Below are 20,967 nucleotides of genomic sequence, written 5' to 3'. Positions count from 1 at the left end.
CAGGTTGTCAATAGTAAAGAAGGCAAATGCAATGTTTGCATTCATTTTGAGAGGACTAGAATATAAAAGCAAGGATGTAATGCTGAGGCTTTATAAGGCATTGGTCAGACCACATTTGGAGTATTGTGAGCAATTTTGGGCCCCACATCTAAGAAAGGATGTGCTGGCGTTGGAGACGGTCCAGAGGAGGTTTGTGAGAATGATCCAATGGATGAAAGGGTTAATATATGAGGAGCATTTGATGGCTCTGGGCCTGTACTCGCTGGAGTTTAGAAGGATGAGGGGGGATCTCATTGAAACCTACTGAATATTGAAAGGCCTGGATAGAGTGGACTTGGAGAGGATGTTTCCAGTAGAAACATAGAAAAACCTACAGCACAATTCAGGCCCTTCGGCCCACAAAGTTGTGCCGAACATGTCCCTACCCTAGAAATTACTAGGCTTACCCATAGCCATCTATTTTTCTCATCTCCATGTACCTATCCAACAGTCTCTTAAAAGGCCCTATCGTGTCCACCTCCACCACCGTTGCCAGCAGTCCATTCCACGCACTCACCACTCTCTGAGTAAAAAACTTACCCCCGACATCTCCTATATACCTGCTCCCCAGCACCTTAAACCTATGTCCTCTTGTGACCACCATTTCAGCCCTGGGGACAAGCCTCTGACTATCCACCCGATCAATGCCTTTCGTCATCTTATATACCTCTATCAGGTCTCCCCTCATCCTCCATCGCTCCAAGGAGAAAAGGCCAAGTTCCCTCAACCTGCTTTCATAAGGCATGCTCCGCATTCCAGGCAGCATCCTTGTAAATCTCCTCTGCACCCTTTCTATGGCTTCCACATCTTTTCTGTAGTGAGGCGACCAGAACTGAGCACAGTACTCCAAGTGGGGTCTGACCAGGGACCTATATAGCTGCAACAATACCTCTTGGCTCCTAAATTCAATTCCACGATTGATGAAGGACAATACACTATGTGCCTTCTTAACCACAGAGTCAACCTGCGCAGCCGCTTTGAGTGTCCTATGAACTGGGACCCCAAGATCCCTCTGATCCTCCACACTGCCAAGAGTCCTACCATTAATGCTATACTCTGCCATCATATTTGACCTACCAAAATGAACCACTTCACACTTATCTGGGTTGAACTGCATCTGCCACTTCTCAGCCCAACTTTGCATCCTATCTATGTCCCGCTGTAACCTCTGACAGCCCTCGATACTATCCACAACATATCCAACCTTTGTGTCATCCGCAAACTTACTAACCCATCCCTCCACTTCCTCATCTGGGTCATTTATAAAAATCACAAACAGTAAGGGTCCCAGAACAGATCCCTGAGGTACACCACTGGTCACTGACCTCCATGCAGAATACGACCCTTCAACAACTACTCTTTGCCTTCTGTGGGCCAGGCAGTTCTGGATCCACACTGCAATGTCCCCTTGGATCCCATGCCTCCTTACTTTCTCAATAAGCCTTGCATGGGGTACCTTATCAAATGCCTTGCTGAAATCCATATACACTACATTTACTGCTCTCTCTTCATCGATGTGTTTAGTCACATCCTCAAAAAATTCAATCAGGCTCGTAAGGCAGGACCTGCCCTTGACGAAGCCATGCTGACTATTCCTAATCATATTATACCTCTCCAAATGTTCATAAATCCTGCCTCTCAGGATCTTGTCCATCAGCTTACCAACCACTGAGGTAAGACTCGCCGGCCTATAAGTAGTGGGAGAGTCTAGGACCAGAAGGCACAGCCTCAGAATAGAAGGATGTCCCTTTAGAACAGAGATGAGGAGGAATTTCTTTAGCCAGAAGGTGGTGAATCTGTGGAATTCATTGCCACAGATGGCTGTGGAGGCCAAGTCATTAAGAAAAGATATCTTTATTAGTCACATGTACATCAAAACAGTGAAATACATCGTTTTACATAGCCTTCTGGGGGCAGACCGCAAGTGTCTCCACACTTCTGGCGTCAACATAGCATGCCCACAACTTCCTAACCTGTACATCTTTGGAATGTGGGAGGAAACCGGAGCACCCGGAGGAAACCCACGCAGACAGAACATACAAACTCCTTACAGACGGTGGCCAGAATTGAACCCAGGTCACTGGTGCTGTAAGGCGTTACGCTAACCGCTACACTGCTGTGTATATTGACTTTGGTATTTCAATATACAGGTATTTTGAAAGTGGAGGTTGATAGGTTCTCGATTAGTAAGGGTATCAAAAGTTACGGGGAGGAGGCAGGGGAATGGGATTGAGAGGGAAAAATAAAGCAGCCACGATCGAATGATGGAGCAGACTTGATGGGCTGAATGGCCTAATTCTGCTCCTATGTCTTATGTTCTTACTACAATTTGCTTTTGAAGAGCAAGGTGTTGTCAGCACCCCCTCCTCTTCATATTTGCTCATCATCCATGCTCCTCTTTATCACTGAAGTGTAATGGAATTTTGTCAATGATAAATGAACACTCCTTATCACCTTAGATATAGTTGCCCACACCTTCTTTCTCCATTGCCGCTGGTTAGCTGCACGAGAGGACGTAAGGTGGGGATTCAATATAATCATACTGAATGGCAGAGCAGAATCAAGGCACCTTATCTCCTACTCCTGCTCCTGTTTCTTGTCCATTCTCATCCAGTGGTAAACAGAGAATTATAGCTATAACTTCAGCCGCACCCTCTCCCCAACCCCCACTACACTCTTCCCATTGTCAGATGTTCCCAACAATTCATCCTCTATACTCCAGACCATCTAAAGCATTTCTCAGCTTCAATCTGCCCCTCAGAAGTAATTGTCGATTATCACATTTCCACTTGCACACTGATGGCACCCAGCCCTACTTCATCTCTCCACCCCTCCACACTCTCATACTGGATGAGCAGAGATGTCCCTCACTCAAATATTGGGAAGACCAAAGTCATTATCTTCAGTTCCCACCACAAACTCTACACCCTGGCCTCCAACTCCATATCGCTCCCTGATTATTTAAGCTTGATCTAGATAATTTGTGGTTTAATGGAATTTGACCCTGCAATGAACATCAGACCACATATCCGTCATCAGAATTGCCTACTGTCACCTCCAAAGCATTACCCATCTCACTCCTTACCTCACCTTTCAGCTATGCCTTTTTTTTTAAACCTCTGGACCTGATGATATCAATTCAGCCCTGGCCAATTTCCCATGTTGGCTACTAATGTGTCAATGTGCCAATTTTAAAATTGCTATTTTTTCTCAATCCATTCTTGGCTTTGTGCTCCTTTGCCTCTGTAATGTTCTCCAGCCCTACACCCCTTCCAAAGTCTTGTTGCTTCTATATTCCAGGCTTTTTGTTTCTTCCTTGATTTTAAGCACTCCTCCACTAGCATTTCTGCTTCCATGGCTAAGGCCTTAGGTTCTGGAATTCCCCTACTATACTTTCCTACCTCCCTTCCTTTAAGACTCTTTATAACTTTCCCCTTAGCCTAAACTCTCCTTGGTGTCAGATTTAGTTTGAAGATGCTCCAGTGAAATCCCTTGGGTTTATTTAATGCTCTTAAGGTACAATGCAAGTGCAAGTTCTGGTAATGCTATTAGCTGCTGAAAAAGTAGTTCATTTCTGAGAGGATTTTGTTTTAGTCACTTACTGATAATACTTTCTTTTGGTTCTAGGACGTGCTGGTTCACGAGTTTCAGAAGCTCAAGTTTCTCATCAACACTGTATGTGCAGGAAAGAATAGGATTGTACAGAGCAAACCTCGGCCCCTTGTCCCAGGTCGGTGGTTAGGGTAGGATGTTAATATTTCCTTGTTCACTGCCTTGACTATTATATAGACCACAGAGACAGAATTAAATACTTGATTATTAATCATCATTGTGTAAATCATGAAGAATTTTGTTTTAATTTGGAGAATTAAAAGTCAATGGTAGGAAGGGAGAAATGAACAGATTTAATAGTGAGATTGGAAGAGAATTTTTTATTTTAATAAAAGTCAAAAAGATTTATTGTAGAGTTACACATGTAATATCTCTCAAAAACTCTAAAATGTTTCACTTGCAACGCAATGCAATCAATGTTGTTATGCAGGGAAACAGGCATTCATTTTGTACACAATCAAATTCCAGGAACTTTACTGAGATGCCACTTAAAGTACTGTGTATGGCATTGGTTGCTAGAGGAATGAAAACCAGATAGCAGGAGAACCTCTTTGATTTATTCTTTCAAATCTCTGGCACCCATTGAAACAGGCATAAAATACCTAGGTTTTGTTTCTCATATAGCATCCCTGCTGTCCCTCAATGCTGGACTGAAGTCCAGATGATTCAGGTTGCAGAATGAGGACTACTGGATTTGGAGAGGAGCAATGAAGCATTTCTGCAGTCAAAGCAGAGTATCTGTGGCAAAAAGTTTACTATGAACTTCATCAGATATGCAATTAAACATCTTCAGTGGGACTTTCACACTGGTATCAGATTCAGTTATTGAGGCTAGTTCTGAGCACTAAACTTTAACAAGGACATCAGAGCTTCGAGTAGATGCAGAAGACTATAGCTGTATGCTGTCAGCTGTGAGAGACTCTAGTTAAAGAGGAGAAGGTGTTTGCTCTATGTGGGACAATGAAGGTAAAGAAAGATCTGACAGAAATGTTCAAAATCTTATAAGGTTTTCAATAATGTAAATAAGGAACATGGGCAGTAATCAGAGAGTATGGATTTAAGATAATTAACCGGATGTTGTGATCTGCAATATACCGCCTGAAAGAGTTGCAGAGACAGATCCAAATGAAACTTCCAAAGAAATTGGGTAAATACTTGAAGGAAAATGTATTTAGGACTGTGGGTAACAAACAGGAACTGCTGAGTGTTTCTAGCATTTCCTGTTTTTATTTTGTTCTTTCAAAGAGCTGGCACAGTCCAAGTGACCTCCTCCTCTGCTGTGCATTTTAATGATTCTGTTCAGTTTTAGGCATTGATAGGTGGCTCCTCCGAATATGTAGGGTGAGAAAGAAATGAGTAAGAATTAAAGACTTTCATTTACATAGTGCCATTCACATCCTCAGTGCATCCTTTCATGCTTGCAGACCATGATAGCACTTTTGGTATGCAGTTCCTTGTGACCTGTCAGCAGGTCCAATGACCAATGTGCAAACAGCATAATCCCACAAGGGTAAGTGAAGATGAGTGACTGGTTAATCCTATCATAGTTTGAAGTGCATTGGTTTGAGTGCTGGATGCGCTCTGTAATCCACTCCCAGTAGGATCATGTGATCTTTTATGTTCTACCAAAGTAGACAAATGTGATTTAACATATATAAAGGGCAAGCCAGCCAGCAATGCAGCCCTCTCTCAGGACTGCACTGAAACATATGCTCATCCATAATGGAACCAAGATGATCAAATTCAATCCCTGGTTTGAATTGAACTGCTGATCTCAGCCAACAAAATGGCATGTGAGCTTAGTCAATAGCCTAATGCCAGAGAGAAGAAAATTATCTAAGTGGTTATACCCGGTGACTTCTGTTGGAAGGTTATGGAGCACACAAATAGGATTCAGCTCGTCTGTGATCCTCTCAGCACTGTTTACTCTCAGTACCCACATTTGAGTAAAGTAACAGCAGGGATTCGCCAGTTGTTGTTAGTGCCTTCATGGGAGAAACAATGTAAGTGGAAACCCACTCAAGCCTTCTTTGAATATCTCACATTGTTCTCAATGGAAAATACTGAGAGTGATAATTTAGTAGAACTCACTAGTTCATTGTATGGTTATCGACCAATCTGTAGAAGTAAGATGGATCTTTCATATGTTCTATAGCCAGAGAAAGGCCTGGTCCCCATGGTAGAGGCAGCCATCACGGTTTCTGGAGTGCACAGCCCACCCATTGCCCGGGGTATCAGGGACGATATCCACAGCCTGGTTGGACCAACTCAGCTCAAACAGGTATGCTACAGGTTGCCTATTATCAAGAAACTCTACTTCATGATCTAGTATTTGACTAAAGAAATTAAGATAAGATATCTTTATTAGTCACGTACATCAAAACACAGTGAAATACATCTTTTGCGCAGAGTGTTCTGGGGGCAGCCCGCAAGTGTCGCCATGCTTCCGGCGCCAACATAGCACACCCACAACTTCCTGACCCATATATCTTTGGAATGTGGGAGGAGACCAGAGCACCCAGAGGAAACCCATGCAGACACAGGGAGAACGTACAAACTCCTTACAGACAGTGGCTGGAATTGAACCCGGTAAATACTCCCAATATCCCTGTGTGTTTTCTTATGGATTCATTCTCTGAATCTGAGCATTGTTGGTGATACAGCATTTATTGTGCAATTCTAATTGCCATTGAGAAAGTGGAATGAGCCACTGTCTTTGACTGCTGTAGTCTTAGGACTGTGGCTGCCATGGTGCTGTTGGGTAAGGAGTTTCAGATATTGACACCACTATAATAAAGGTACAGTGATACATTACCAGTTTGGAATGTGGTGTTCTCCTACACTTACTGAACTACTCCTTCATGCTGGTGGAGATTGTGAGTAGTGATTCAGCATATTGACTTGTCAGACCAACATAACAACCACAACAAGTTAACACATTGCATACATTGCTACTATGTCTCCAGTCCGATTACTGGATTGTGCCGGGTTAGGCAATCCCTCCCAGAAGTCTTGCAAGTCTCAGTGTCATTGAGCCAAGGGGAGATGGAAAACTATGTTTTAGTTTGTTATGATAATCCCTTCAGAAAATAGGTCTAAGCTCAGTGCCAGTGGTTAAGCATACTCTTTCCCAGCTCATACTGTAGTCAACTGCTTAGATAAACATCAGAAGGTCACTGGGAAAATACTACATTGGTTAATGCAGTCTTTTGTAGTATCTCACTTGTAATAATATTAAATCAACTAAGTTGAATTTTATTTGAATTTTTCAGTTAATTGTTGTATGCCTGTGATGCTGCTGCAAGTAAGCTTTTCATTGCATCTGTACATACATGTACTTGTGCACGTGACAATGAACTCAAGGTTGAGATTATTAGTAGTCAGGTTAAAAAAAAACTTGACAGATTTTGAACTCCTTGCTGATTATCTTGGAAAATACTTCATGTGTGCTTTAAACTGAATTCCATATCTTTCTTTAATCTGTTTCATATACTTACAAAGCCATGGAGAGGATCTTATAGTGTCTTCCTCAAACATAATTGACAAACTTCTAAATCGGTAAAACAATACAGGTGATGGAAATCTGCAGTAAAAACAAAATAAAATACAGGAAATATTCAACGGTTTAAGGCATGTCAGTGGAGAAAGAAATCTTCTGATGAAAGGTTGCACACCTGTAAGATTAAATCAATGTTTCACTCTTCTCCACTGATCATCTCCAGCATTTTCTGATATTAAATCTTAAGTCAGTAAAATTAATTTCATTAGGTTTCATTTTTAAGAATTTTTGCTGTGGCTATTATAATTACTTCACAGATGGTAGTAGCTTTAAAGCTGCCACGTAAACTAATAAATTCCCATGCTCTTTATGACATTTTTATTTCAGGGTTTTGTTTTATACTCTATTTTGTAATATTTTCTAATATCATCATCTCGGAATGTGGCTTCCAGATCCCTAGAACTCCCTTGTCCCCTGAAGTAACATTGTTTGTAATTCATTTGCCTTTGATGTCCTACAACTGAAGTATTTTTCTCTCCATTTCCATCCAAATTTTTAGTCCAAATTTAAAAAAGTCAAAAGAACACATCAACAAAGTGCCAGGAAAGGACTTGCAGTTCATTATAATACTGGTGTGGGTGCAGGGTTTAAGTAGTAGGAGGTTCATTGTACTTCATTTATACAGCAATTTTCATGACCTCAGAAGAGCCAATGGAGGTAAGCCTGTCTTTCATTGTCTTTTGTACTGATTGTATAAAATGACATAAAAAGCAATAAGTAGTACACAGAAGGATCATACTTTATTTATAATATATACAGGGATTAGAGTCAGTGGCTATCTTTCTCTATATTCATTGTATCATCAAATCAATACATTCTTTAAAAATGCATCATTGCCACTTGTTATCAAGCATACTTATTGTCCAACCTTTGTATTTATTTCAGGTAGAAGACTTCAACCAAGGCCAGGATCCTACAACAGAAGACCACGGCACACACCATGGTGAATGTGGGGAATCAGTGTATCAAGTTACATATACAAAAGCTACACAATTTCCTGCATAACTACAGAAGATACAACACCTTCCCTTTTTACCTCCTCCCTCCCTACTGTCCATAGCATCAACCACATCCTGCGGGAAGCAGCAATCTATCCATACTTGATTTAGTATTCTGCATTACCTACTGAAGATGCTGTCATCTCTGTGTCAAACTTTGATGAACGGTCCTAGACCTGAAAGATTAACAACTTCTCTTTCCACAGCTGCTAACTGGCTTTGAGTATTTCCAGCATTTTCTGTTTTAGACTAAATTCAGGTCGGATGATTGCTTTGTGGAACACCTCCATTGCAGTCCATGAGCTTACAGTACCTTTGAGTTTCTGTGTCGTACCCAATCTGACCTCTCCATCCTCAGCCAGTTATGTTGTCCCATCAAACCCCAATGAAATCTACAGCAACACACCTCATACACAAGAAAATAAGAGCAGGAGTAGGCCTCAGGCCCTTCAAGCCTGCTCCACCATTTAATATGATCATAGCTGGCCTCCTCTTCTGTGGCATTTCTCTGTATCCCTCGATCTATCAAATATTTATCCACCTCCACTTTAAGTACTTCTCATGATCCAGTTTCTGCCAGGGCAGAGGATTCCAGAGCTGTATTCTTCTGATTAGCCACACTAAAACCTTCTGGACTCAGCACTGAGTTCAAGAATTTCAAGTATCAGCTTCTCCGGGATTTTTATGTCAGATTTCTGCCTTCCTTGAGAAATTTCAGGTAATTAGTTTACATTTTCATCTCCAGATATTTGTCCTATTACTATCTTTTATTGTTTAATCTCTCATCCTCCAGTCTGTCATAGGCGTTCTCTTTTGTTCTCGCTACACCTCAACACTTTCTCTGTATCTTAAAACGGGACTTATCTCTAATTTTGCCCAAGAAAGGTCGTAGACACTGCTTGATCCATTGAATATTTCCAGCATTTTTTTTGCCCCCCAAGGTCTCTAGTGCTAATTTAATTGTCCCCTAATTTAACCTCTCTACTATTTCCTAAGTTCGGGAATACCACCCGAAAACTTTTCACCCCACTACCTTGAATCAAGACATTCATTAAAACTCATGTCCTTGGCCTAACCTTTGGACATGTATCTTGATGTGCACCTTGGGCATGGTGGTGATGTAGTGATTAAGCTACCAGACTAGTGATCAGAGACCTGGACAAACAAGGCAGAGATGCAAATTCACATCCCGTTAATGAAATAATCTGGAGTTTAGAAAAAGTAGTTTCAGTAATACATCACAAATCTACAGGATTGTGGATAATGGGCAGGCACAGTAGTGTAGCGGTTAGCGTAACGCTTTACAGCACCAGCGACCCGGGTTCAATTCCGGCCGCTGTCTGTAAGGAGTTTGTACGTTCTCCCCGTGTCTGCGTGGGTTTCCTCCAGGTGCTCTGGTTTCCTCCAGGTGCTCTGGTTTCCTCCCACATCCCAAAGACGTACGGGTTGGGAAGTTGTGGGCATGCTATGTTGGTGCCGGAAGTGTGGCGACACTTGCGGGCTGCCCCCAGAACACTACGCAAAAGATGTATTTCACTGTGTGTTTCGATGTACATGTGACTAATAAAGAGATCTCTGGTAAGGTAAATACTGACATAAAGTACTCATTTGGGACCTCATCCTCTGCCTCCAGGCATGTTTCCTCCTTTATCCTTGAATGGTCCTACCCTCTCCCTAGTTATCCTCTTGCTCCTGACATAGAATGCCTTGGATTCCCTTTAACTCTACTTGCCAAGGACTTTTCATGGCCCCTCCTGGCTCTCCTAATTTCCTTTGAGTTCTTTTCTAGCTTTATAATCCTCAAGTGCTGTTTGAATTTACCCTCCTGAACCTTGCATACATTTCCTTTTTCTTCTTGACTAAATTTACCGCCTCTCTTGTCATCCAAGGTTCCCTGACCTTGCCATTCCTTCTTACTGGAACTTACCTATTCTGTACTCTGTGCAATTGGTCTTTAAACACCCTCCACATGTCAGATGTGGACGCCCAGAAACAGCTGTTCCCAATTAACTCTCCTTAATTTCTGCCTAATATTCATGTAATTTGCCCTGCTCCAGTTTAATACTCTCCCACAAGGTCCATACTTATTCTTATTCATAACTCAGGTTTCTTAAGATAGCTGTGATCACTGTTCGCTAAACGTTGTCCCACTGAAAGCTTAGTCACCTGACCAGGCTCATTTCCCAATACCCTCCTCTCGTTGTATTATGTATCTACTGATTTAAGAAACCCTCCTGAATGCACCTAAAAAATTCTGCCCTGTCTAAACCTCTTGCACTAAGGAGGCCCCAGTCTATAATTGGGGAAGTTGAAGTCACCCACAGCAACAGCCCTGTTGTTTTTATCATCACATTTCATCATGATGAAAGATGATGATAAACATTTTCATCAATAACCTTCCTAGCAGCATCAGAAGTAAGAGAACAATGTTCAATTTCATTCGGAAAATGCATCAGGTTGTGTCCACATACATCAAGACTGAGAGAACAATTCAGGCATGGGATGATAAGTGGCAAGTCTAATTGCCTGGTACTTGTGCGGTGCAAATGACCTTCAACGAGAGAGCCTAACATCTCTTGACATTCAGTTGCATAACCATCACTAAATCCCCAATATCCTGAAGGTCACCATTGACTAGAAACTCAACTGGTGAAGCCCCATCAATACTGTGGCCAGAAGAGGAGGTTAGAGCTGGGTATCCTGCCAAGTATGACTTGTCTCCTGAAACCCCAGAGACTTTGCACCAGCTTCAAGAAACAATTCAGGGGCGTCATGGAATACTTGCCTGGATAGTGCAGCTTCAACACACTCTAGAAGCTAGACACCATTCAGGACAAAGCAGCCATCACTCTAAACATTTCATACCCTACACCACCAGCTACATAACGTACCATCTACAAAAAGCAATGCAATTACTTGCCTAGGCTACTCCATCACATGATCTAGGTACTAGGAGAAGGGCAGTAAATGCATGGTAACGCCACCACCTGCAGATTCCCCTCCAAATCTCACACCACTGCTGCTTCATCTCTGTTGAGTTGAAATCCTGGAATTCTCTGACCTGATAGGACTGTGGGAATATCTTCATTAGAAGAATTGCGACAATTCAAGGAGATGAGTCACCACCAGCTTCTCAAGGAGATAGACAATAAATTCCTGTCTTACAAGAGTTGCCTTGATCCCCAAAAAATGAATAAATACAAATAATGTGGCTTCCTGCAGACTTCTTGTGATTAGAAGTGAAGCACCTTGAACATTTTGTGGTATTAAATGGCATTTATTAATTGTGTTATTATGAATTGGAAATCCATCACTGAGGAGCAGATCTAAGAGGTGGATTCTCCGATAATAATTGGTGCAATAATTTTCAATGCTAAAAGCTGTGGACGTTGGGAGAATTGGAACTTGCAATAGATTGATAACACTCAACAAAAATACATCAAAGGGTTGGGAATTATAGTCCTAAAGGTGGAAACGAGCCCTTCGGCCCAACTCATCCATACCAACTGTGTAGCCCTGTGAGCTAGCCCTACCTGCCTGCATCTGGCCCATAGCTCTCCAAACCTCCCCTAGCCATGTACTTATCTAGATGGCTTTTAAATGTTGCTATTGTGCCCACCTCAACCACTACTTCTGGCAGCTCATTCCAAATATGCACCACCCTTTGCATGAAGAAGCTGACTCTCATGTCCCTTTTAAATCTCTCACCTCTGATCTTAAACCTGTGCCCTCTTGTTTTTAGCACTCCTTCCCTGGGAAAAAGCCTATGTGCTTTCATCCTGTCTATGCCCCTCATGATCTTGTATACCTCTATCAGGTCACACCTCAATCTCCTACATTCCAGGGAATAAAGTCCTAGTCTGCGCAACCTCTCCTGGTAACTCAGGCCCCCAAGTCCAGGCAACATCCTGGTAAATCTTTTCTGAACTCTTTCTAGTTTAATAGCATCTTTCCTATAACAGGGTGACCAAAACTGTACACCATACTCCAAGTGCAGCCTCAAACAACATCTTAAATAATTGCAACATAAGTTCCCAACTCCTATACCCAGCGTGCCAAACGCCTTCTTCACCACCCTGTTTACCTATCAGCAAACTATACACTTGCACTCCTAGGTCCCTCTGTTCCATAACACTTCCCAGGGCCCTACCATTCACTGTACAAGTCGTACCCTGGAGTTATATTATGGATCAGCTGTGATTCAATTGAATGGTGGCACATGCTCAGTTTGCTGAATGACCTACTCCTGGTATGATGCTCAGTGATTGTAGTCCTGCAGCATCTCACACATTATAACAAGGATCAATAGAAATTAACCCCAGTTTGCTGTGAAGGCTCTGAGAGACCCCAGTTGGCTTTGGAGAGTATTAGAATCATAGAGCACGGAAACAGGCCCTTCAGCCCAACTTGTCCATGCCTACCAAGTTGTCTGCCTGAGCTGGTCCCATTTGCTTGTTTGGCTGCAGAGAGTTATTGATGTGTTGGTGAATTGGGCTGAAAAATGGCAGATGGTGTTTAATCCAGACAAATGTGACATGATGGATTTTTGGAGGACAAATGAGGCCAGGATTTGCGCCATGAGTGGTAGAGTCTTAGGGAGTACTGAGGAGCAGAGGGAGTACAAGTCCATAGACCCTTGAAGGTGGCATAATGGAGGATAGTGTGGTTAGGAAGGCATATGGGATACTGTATTAGTGGGATATTGAATACAGAAGTAGGGAGGTTATGCTCCAACTTTATAAAACCTTGGTCGGACCTCTGGCATACCAGAGGAGATTCACAAGGATGTTGCCTGGGGTGGAGTGGTTCAGTTATAAGGAGATATCAGAGAAGCTCGGTCTGTTCTCCCTGAGGAGGTTAAGAGGAGACATAATTGAGGTACATAAAAATTATGAGGGTGTAGATAGGGTAGACTGCAGGAAACTTTTCCACAAATCAAAGATGGATAAAGCTGGAGGCATAGGTTTTGTGAACAGAACATAAGTGGGCAATTTTCCACATTTTGGGGAAATGTCAGTGTTATTATTGTACTGGAACAGCTTAGCTGGAGGCTTAGTTAATTCTGAAACACAAGTCTTCTGTACTAAACTGGGTGTTGTCAGGGGAGATTACTGGACTTGTAATGCAGACCCATGGAGAGACACGAGTTCAGGTCCCACAACAGCTGGAGAATTCTAAAAAAAGCCTGGTCTCAGTAATGGTAACCATGAACTTTCCAGGTTGTTGTGAATCCCATCTGATTCACCAGCATCCTGCAGGGAAGCAAGTCTGCTGATCTTGTCCTGTCTAGGCTAAATATGACCACAGAGTCAAAGTAACGTGGTTGACCCCAAACTGCCTTGTGAAATGAGCAGCTGTATTGAGATGTGCAAGGGCATTTAGGGATCCTGAATATATGCTATCCTTGTCAACAACTTCTACTTTTGATGAACAAAATAAGCAAAAGGAAACCTCCTTCCCTCGTGTTTAACAATTTTTCCCTTAACTATATCAGTGCAATTTCTCCCTTTCCCTTCCCCCTCCTAAGCTACTTATTGTGAAAGCAAGTTCCGCATCATATTCCTTCTCTGGGCAAAGGTGCCCCTTATTTTTCTGTTGGAATTACTGTGGAAAATTTGATTAGATTCTTTGCCTTTTTATATTTCAGTTTATATGCTGCATCTGCAATTTAAGAAAATAAACTGTCAAGTACAACATAAAGTTGGCTAGAAATGCTGTTTGTAACTGACTGTCCAGCCAAGGATCACAGTTAGCTGCACTTTGCATCTTTCACACAGTTGTGATCATGGATATAACTTGGAGCCTTTCACATGTTTAAAATTCTCTTCCAATTGCCAATTGTAAAATCTCTTTCCAAGGCACCTTTCCCGATTTGCTACTTCATCCTTTGCATTGCCTATGTTTATGATTACTCAGGGTGTGACTGTAACAGTGTGGGATATCTGGTGATAAGACTCACTGTTAATAGAATTGATTTGAATTTGTATTAAGCTGTGCAGAGTTGGGGGCTGTGTATAAGGAGTGTTGCATACTGAGCACAAGCAAAACATTTTCAAAATGCCAGAAAAGAAATCTCAGGAGTGACATTAAAAGCTTTCTGATCCATCCTAAAATTAATCATTCCAACACTGGGGAATGTGCCAAGACCCTTGGTTCTGAAATCCCATCCTTCAAATGAATTCAGGACACTTTCCAATTGCAATAAAGATGCAAGAGGTCAAACTTGTCTTCAGTTAGAGCTGGTGTTAAAGCACAAGAGAGAAATCTAGGCACCTTGGTGTTACCTGTGTATGACAAAGATAAGTCAAAAGACACAAGTTGCCCACATTCTGCTTACACTTTGGCTACTGTTTGAGAGTTTCACACGAGCAAGGAATTTCATTGCACCCTGGTGTATATGACAATAAGCTAATATGAATCGGAAGTAACATCTCTATATCATGAGGCATGTGAAGATTTCCTACTCTCCTACTGGAGGATGGTTCCACTAATAGTTGGACTACAGTGAATTTTTCAGGTTCTTCAGCTGCTTGAAATAAAAACAAACAATGCTGTTGATACTTTGCAGATCAGGCAGAATCTGTGGAGAGAGAACCAGAGTTAACCTTACAGCCTGATGACCTCACATCAGAATTGATGAAAGTTCTGATGAAGAGTCATTGACCTGAAAAGTTGTGCAAGATAATTGACATAATCACATCTATTCCAAGAACTTTCTTGAGATGCAAGTGTCTGACCATTATCTTGTTTTCATTTTATTTTAGGCCGTTTGGTTCCCGAGGTTCTCAGCCTGGTTGGAGTTAGTCAGGTTGTGGAATGTTAAAGGGAAGAAGACAGCAGTGGACCTGAAGGAGAATGTAACATCGATTTCCGCTGGTTTAATCAATACACTACCAGAGACATAAATTTAATTATTGACTTAGCATTTTAAACACACTTTTTGTATTGGTCTAGCAGAACAATAAATAATTTATGAAGCCTAATGCAGGCTTTGATGATACCTCTGCAGGTTTATCTACTGTTAAGCTCCCTGATTTGATGAAAGGTTATTGACCTAAAGCATTGACTTTCTCTGTGTTCCTCTGATGAACGCTTCTAGCATTTTCTCTTCCTGTCACTGGTTTGAATCCCAGCTTGTGCTACATCATCAAATCAGCAATTAGCAATAAACTCAACCCTGTGACTGCCGAGGGAACATTGCCCAGGGTTGATGGATTCAGTTAAATGAAAACAAAAATACTGGAAATGCTCAGCAGGTCAGGCAGCAGCTGTGGAGAGGGGAACAGAGTTAATGTTTCAATTCAATGACCTTTCACCTGTTTTGTTTCAGATTTCCAACATCTGCAGTATTTTGCTTTTAGATTGGTATTCTTGTTAGTTAATCTAAGGACCCTTGCTGGCAGAACCCTGAATACGGAGAATCTGATGGGGTTACATTCTGATGCTCTGTGGGAGAAGAGCTCCTAATCCCATTTTCTTTATCAAAGCTTACAGAAATGTAGTGTAGTGGTTAGCGTAACGCTATTACAGCGCCAGCGACCCGGGTTCAATTCCGGCCGTTGTCTGTAAGGAGTTTGTATGTTCTCCCCGTGTCTGCGTGGGTTTCCTCCGGGTGCTGCGGTTTCCTCCCACATTCCAAAGACGTACGGGTTAGGAAGTTGTGGGCATGCTATGTTGGCGCCGGAAGCGTGGCGACACTTGCGGGCTGCCCCCCAGCACACTCAATGCAAAAGATGCATTTCACTGTGTGTTTTGATGTACATGTGACTACTAAAGATATCTTATAACTTGGGAAGGCCCCCCAAGGGATCTTATGTCCAGTTATCACAAGCTTGGAAACTGCACAGAAAATTCCCCAATCCCAAAAGAACTTTCAAATACTCCCTGAATGCCAGAGGTCTGACCATATAAAACTATGAGGGGCATAGATAGGGTGAATCCGCAGTCTTTTTCCCAGGGTTGGGGAATCAAGAATTAGAGGGCATAGATTTAAGGTGAGAGGGGAGAGACTTAATAGGAACTTAAGGAGCAACTTATTCACCCAGAGAGTGGTTTGTGACCTTGCACCTTATTGCACTGCATGTTCTCTGTAGCTGTGACACTTTGTACTGTTATTGTTTTTACCTGTACTACCTCAATGCACTCTGTACTAACTCAATGTAACTGCACTGTGTAATGAATTGACCTGTACGATCGGTATGCAAGACAAGTTTTTCACTGTACCTCGGTACAAGTGACAATAATAAACCAACACCAATACTCTATGGAACAATCTGCCAGAGGAAGTGGTTGAGGCAGGTACATTAACAACATTTAAAAGGTACTTGGACAGGTACGTGGATAGGAAAGGTTTAGAGGGATATGGGCGAAACATGGGCAAGTGGGACTAGCTTAGATGGTAATCTTTGTCGGCATGGACCAGTTGGGCCGAAGGGACTGTTTCTGTGCTGTATGACTCTAGTAAGCTTAATAGCTTTTGGCTTGAATGTGATTTGAAGCATAACCAATAATTTGGTACAACTCTTTCAGCTCACCAAGGGAAACTGGTTTCAGCATTCAATATCAAATTAAGCAAATTGGTAGATTCAGTTTCAGGAGCTGTATGTGGCACAGGTAGTGTTTAAGTCCACAGCAGAACACCTAAATTGAACTGGTTTGTTGCTCCACTAGAGATGAGCAGCACTCCGGAGATTGCTCATTTCCAGTGGGACTGGAAATTGCAAATCAAATTTAATTCCAAACAGAAGCTTCAATTCCCTGGACTGGACCTTTAATTATTGGAGGCAACAACCCTGTCTTATAGATCAGCCTCACCCACTAACACTAACTGATGATGACAATTGCACAGGTAGGAAGTCGGGCAGGTTTTATGAGGGTTTCTGTAGTTAGGCTGCTGAGGAGGGGTGAACAGTGGTGATGGGGAGTTGGCTCACACACAAAGGATTGGTACAAGTGTGTCTTTATCCACAGGATCATCCAAGAGGAGGGATTGCAATTGATTTTTTATTTATTCTTTCACGATATGGTAAGGCTGGTATTTATTGTACATCCCCATTTGTCCTTGAAGGGTAGTTAAGCATCAACCACATTGGTGGAGACAGAAGAGACTGCAGATGCTGGAATCCAGAGTATAACAACAAAATGCTGCAGGAACTCAACAGGTCAAGCAGCAGCTGTGGGAGGAAAGGAATTGTCGACACTTCAGGTCAAAGCCCTGCAGGGTGTCGAGGGAAGTGGACATTTTGGGTCAACACCCTTCATCTGGGCTGAGAGATTGCAGGTGCTGGATTTTTGGGTCTGAGGTCACATATTGACAAGGCCATCTTTCTCTGAAGGACATTACTGAATTGGGGGTGGGGGGGTGGTGAGCTGGTGTCATTACTGATGCTATCAGTTTTATTTAATTAGTTGAAATTAAATTCCCCAGCTGCCATGGTGGGCTTCAAACACATGCTGGATGCTAGTCTGGTAACATAACTGCTATTTCACAACCTGGATTAAACTGGAAAAATAATGGCTAAGATGTTAAAGAAACAAACAAAAACGACAGAAGTGCCGATTAGGAAAATCATTGGGAGTAAAGTGCAACTTTCCAAATGGAGGTCATGTCCAAACCCATTTTAAGTTTTAGTTGCAATTGTTTACACCCTCCAGCAACATGTAAAAGCTTAGGCGTTCAGGAACTGGTATTCTTTGCAGCTATTTAGATCTATGTAAACTTTAGTCTCATTGCTATGTTTTTGAGATATCCTGAGCATCCTCTTAACAAAAAGGTAATAGAGCCTTTGAGTATGTTAATCAGGGACCTTAGTGCCTGTTGAAGGCTTGCTCTGTGAAATTAGTTACCCACAGAAGACTGAGCCTAATTCATTACTGATTTGTCAGCTCAGTGTGGCCACCAATTATATGTACATTTGCCTTTAGACTGCCAAAGGAGTGAGTGCCTCTCAACCCAGCTCCACTTCTAATTACACTTCCAATGACCACATGACTCATTTCCACCCTGCGATCCATCCCACCTTTGCTCCCCATTTTTCTGATCCATCCCCAGTCTGGGAAAAATGTTTTGTCCTCGTGTGGCAGCAGGTACTGATGGCTCACCCCGTGTACATGGAGGAGGCCAGTCCTCAGCCCTCTCAGTTCAGGCATCAACTGCGCTTGGGGTTCAGGCCCAGACCAGAATCTGTCCCCAGACTTTGTGTACGAAGTGAACGGCCTTTGTGGGGAAATTTAGGAGGAGATGGGATGGTTTCAGAGTAAGGTGTTAGCCATTTAAGAGTCAGATGATGAAGAATTTGTAAGAACATAGAACAAAGAATCATAGATCTCCTTTAACCTTTCCCATCTCACCTTCAAGCTATGCCCTCTAGTATTTGACATTTCCACCCTGGGTAAAGATTCACTCTACCCTATCTATACCTCTCATAATTTTATAAACCTCACCCCTCAGCTTCAGGTGCTCCAGAGAAAACAATCCAAGTTTGTCCAACCTCTCCTTATAGTTAATACTCTCGAATCTAGGCAGCATTGTGGTAAACATCTTCTGCACTCTCTCCAAAGCCTCCACATCCTTTCTGAAATGCAGCAACCAGAACTGGACACAATACTCTAATAATGTCCTAATGAGTTTTATACAGCTGCAACATGACTTGCTGATTTTTATAACACCCTGACCAATGAAGGCAAGTATGCCATATGCCTTCTATACCACCCTATCTACTTGTGTTGCCATTTTCAGGGAGCTATGGACTCACACCCCAAGATCCCTCTATAATGCTCCTAAAGGTTCCTGCCTTTACTGTACACTTTCTTCTTATATTTGACCTCCCAAAGTGCAACACCTCACACTTGACTGGACTAACCTCCATCTGCCAGTTCTCTCCCCACATTTCCAACTGATCTATATCCTGGTGAATGCTTTGAAAACCTTCCTCACAATCCACAACTCTGTCAATTTTTGTGTCATCTACAATCAGCCCACCTACATTTTAGTCTATTATTTATATATATCACAAACAACAGAAGTCCCAATATGATCCTTCTGGAATACCACTGGTCACAGACCTCCAGTCAGAGTAACACCCCTGCACCACTACCATCTGTCTTTTATGGCAAAACACATTTTGAATCCAATTCACCAAGTCCCAGTGGATCCCATGTGCCTTAGTCTTCTGGATCAGCCTGCCGTGAGGGACCTTGTCAAAAGCTTTACGAAAGTCCACGTATGCCCTACCCTCAATAATCATCTTTGTCACTTCCTCAATCAAGTTTGTAAGACATGACCTCCCCTGCGCAGAGCCATGCTGATTATAAGTCTCTGCTTTTCCAGATGCAAGTAAATCCTATCCCCAAGATTCTTCACCAAATAATTTCCCTGCCACTGATGCAAGGCTCACTGGCCTATGAATTCCTTATTTGACTCCTCTGCCCTTCTTAAACAGAGGAACAACGTTGACAATTCTCCAGTCCTCGGAGACCTAGCCTGTGGCTAAAGAGGATACAAAGATCTCTTTCAAGGCTCCACCAATCTCCTCTCGTCTCCCTCAATAACCTGGCATAGATCCTATCAGGCCCTGGGAACTCATCCACAAGAGCCCCAACACCTCCTCCTCCTTGATATCAACATGCCCTGGAATATCAGCATACTCCTCCCTGATCTCACCGTCCTCCTTGGTGAATACCAATCATGAATCTTTGGAATTGGTATTGGCATTGGTTTACTATAGTCATATGTATTGAAATAAAGTGAAAAAACTTAGTTTTGAATGCCATCCATACAGATCATTTCAAAACACAAGTATTTTGAGGTAGCACAGGGGAAAGGTAATAACAGAATGCAGAATATAATGTTATGGTTACAGTTATAGAGAAAGTGCAACACATGTAGACAATAAGGTGCAAGGGCCATGACAAAGTAGATTGTGAGGTCAAGAGTTCTCCACTCCAAAGAGATACAGGGGGCCTCCAGTGACCATACTCGAGCGAAATAGATGTTTGTTCTGTGAGGGAGTCAAAGATTGTGGGGAACTGGCAGGAAAGTGGAGCTGAGGCCAAAGTCAGATCAGCCATGATCTTATTAAGAGCCGGAGCAGGTATGGACTCTTTCTTCTGTTCTAAAATGGGAAAAGAGTTAACCTGAAACATTAGCACTGTTTCTCCTTCCACAGATATTGACTGGCCAGCTGAGTATCTCTCCCTCTTCCTGTTCACATTATTGCCAATTGTTGATTGTATGATCTGGAGCCTAGTAAGTTCATTCTAAGAATAACGCTAAAAAATGGGAAATTCTGCTTTTAGTCCTCAGTCGAGCATTCCAGTGAGTTTTACTAGCCCACAAAGAGATTCAGATTTCAATCAGGCAGTTCATCCTCCCTCAGCCTTCAGTAATGTTATTAGTCTCAATACAACAGTTCAAGGCATAACGAGGCCAGAACTCCCAACAGCTTTCATGCATTTAAGCAATGTGGCACTTAATCCAAGGAAGCAGTGAGAATTTAATTTTTTTCAGCCAGTCATGAGAATCTGGCACTGTCTTAAAGGGTAGTGGAAGCAGATTCAAGAGAAGCTTTCCGAGGGGAACTACGAAGGAAACATTTGCAAGAACAGGGGTTAAAACAAAGGTGTGGGAGTAATTGAACAGTTCTTTCAGAGACAGCACAGGTATAATGGTTGGAATAGACTCGTCCTGTTCTATTTTTCTAGTGATGAGAAATAAAACAAGAAACACAAAGATACACACAGTGAAGTGGCAGGAATTTA

At 42.3% G+C, this 20,967-nt stretch overlaps 1 protein-coding gene across 2 annotated transcripts in view; it reads left to right on the top strand.

The window, feature by feature from the left end:
- The window catches only part of fam120b (family with sequence similarity 120B), an 83,564-nt gene extending 67,128 nt beyond the window's left edge, over positions 1 to 16,436 (top strand). Inside the window, exons 8-11 of one of the 2 annotated variants that reach the window (XR_007956104.1) lie at positions 3,667 to 3,769; positions 5,807 to 5,932; positions 8,096 to 8,926; positions 14,973 to 16,436. Coding sequence is in view for 1 of the 2 variants with exons in the window: in XM_052013195.1 (XP_051869155.1) it covers positions 3,667 to 3,769; positions 5,807 to 5,932; positions 8,096 to 8,153; positions 14,973 to 15,012 (327 nt within the window). In the remaining variant the exon portion in view is untranslated. The remainder of the gene's footprint in view (positions 1 to 3,666; positions 3,770 to 5,806; positions 5,933 to 8,095; positions 8,927 to 14,972) is intronic. The other variant, XM_052013195.1, reaches the window with a different exon arrangement.
- The last annotated feature ends 4,531 nt before the right edge of the window (positions 16,437 to 20,967 follow it).

The sequence above is a fragment of the Pristis pectinata genome, chromosome 3 (genome assembly GCF_009764475.1).
Source record: "Pristis pectinata isolate sPriPec2 chromosome 3, sPriPec2.1.pri, whole genome shotgun sequence".
In the NCBI taxonomy this organism is placed as follows: Eukaryota; Metazoa; Chordata; class Chondrichthyes; order Rhinopristiformes; family Pristidae; genus Pristis; species Pristis pectinata.
This window is presented reverse-complemented; position numbering and strand designations above follow the sequence as displayed.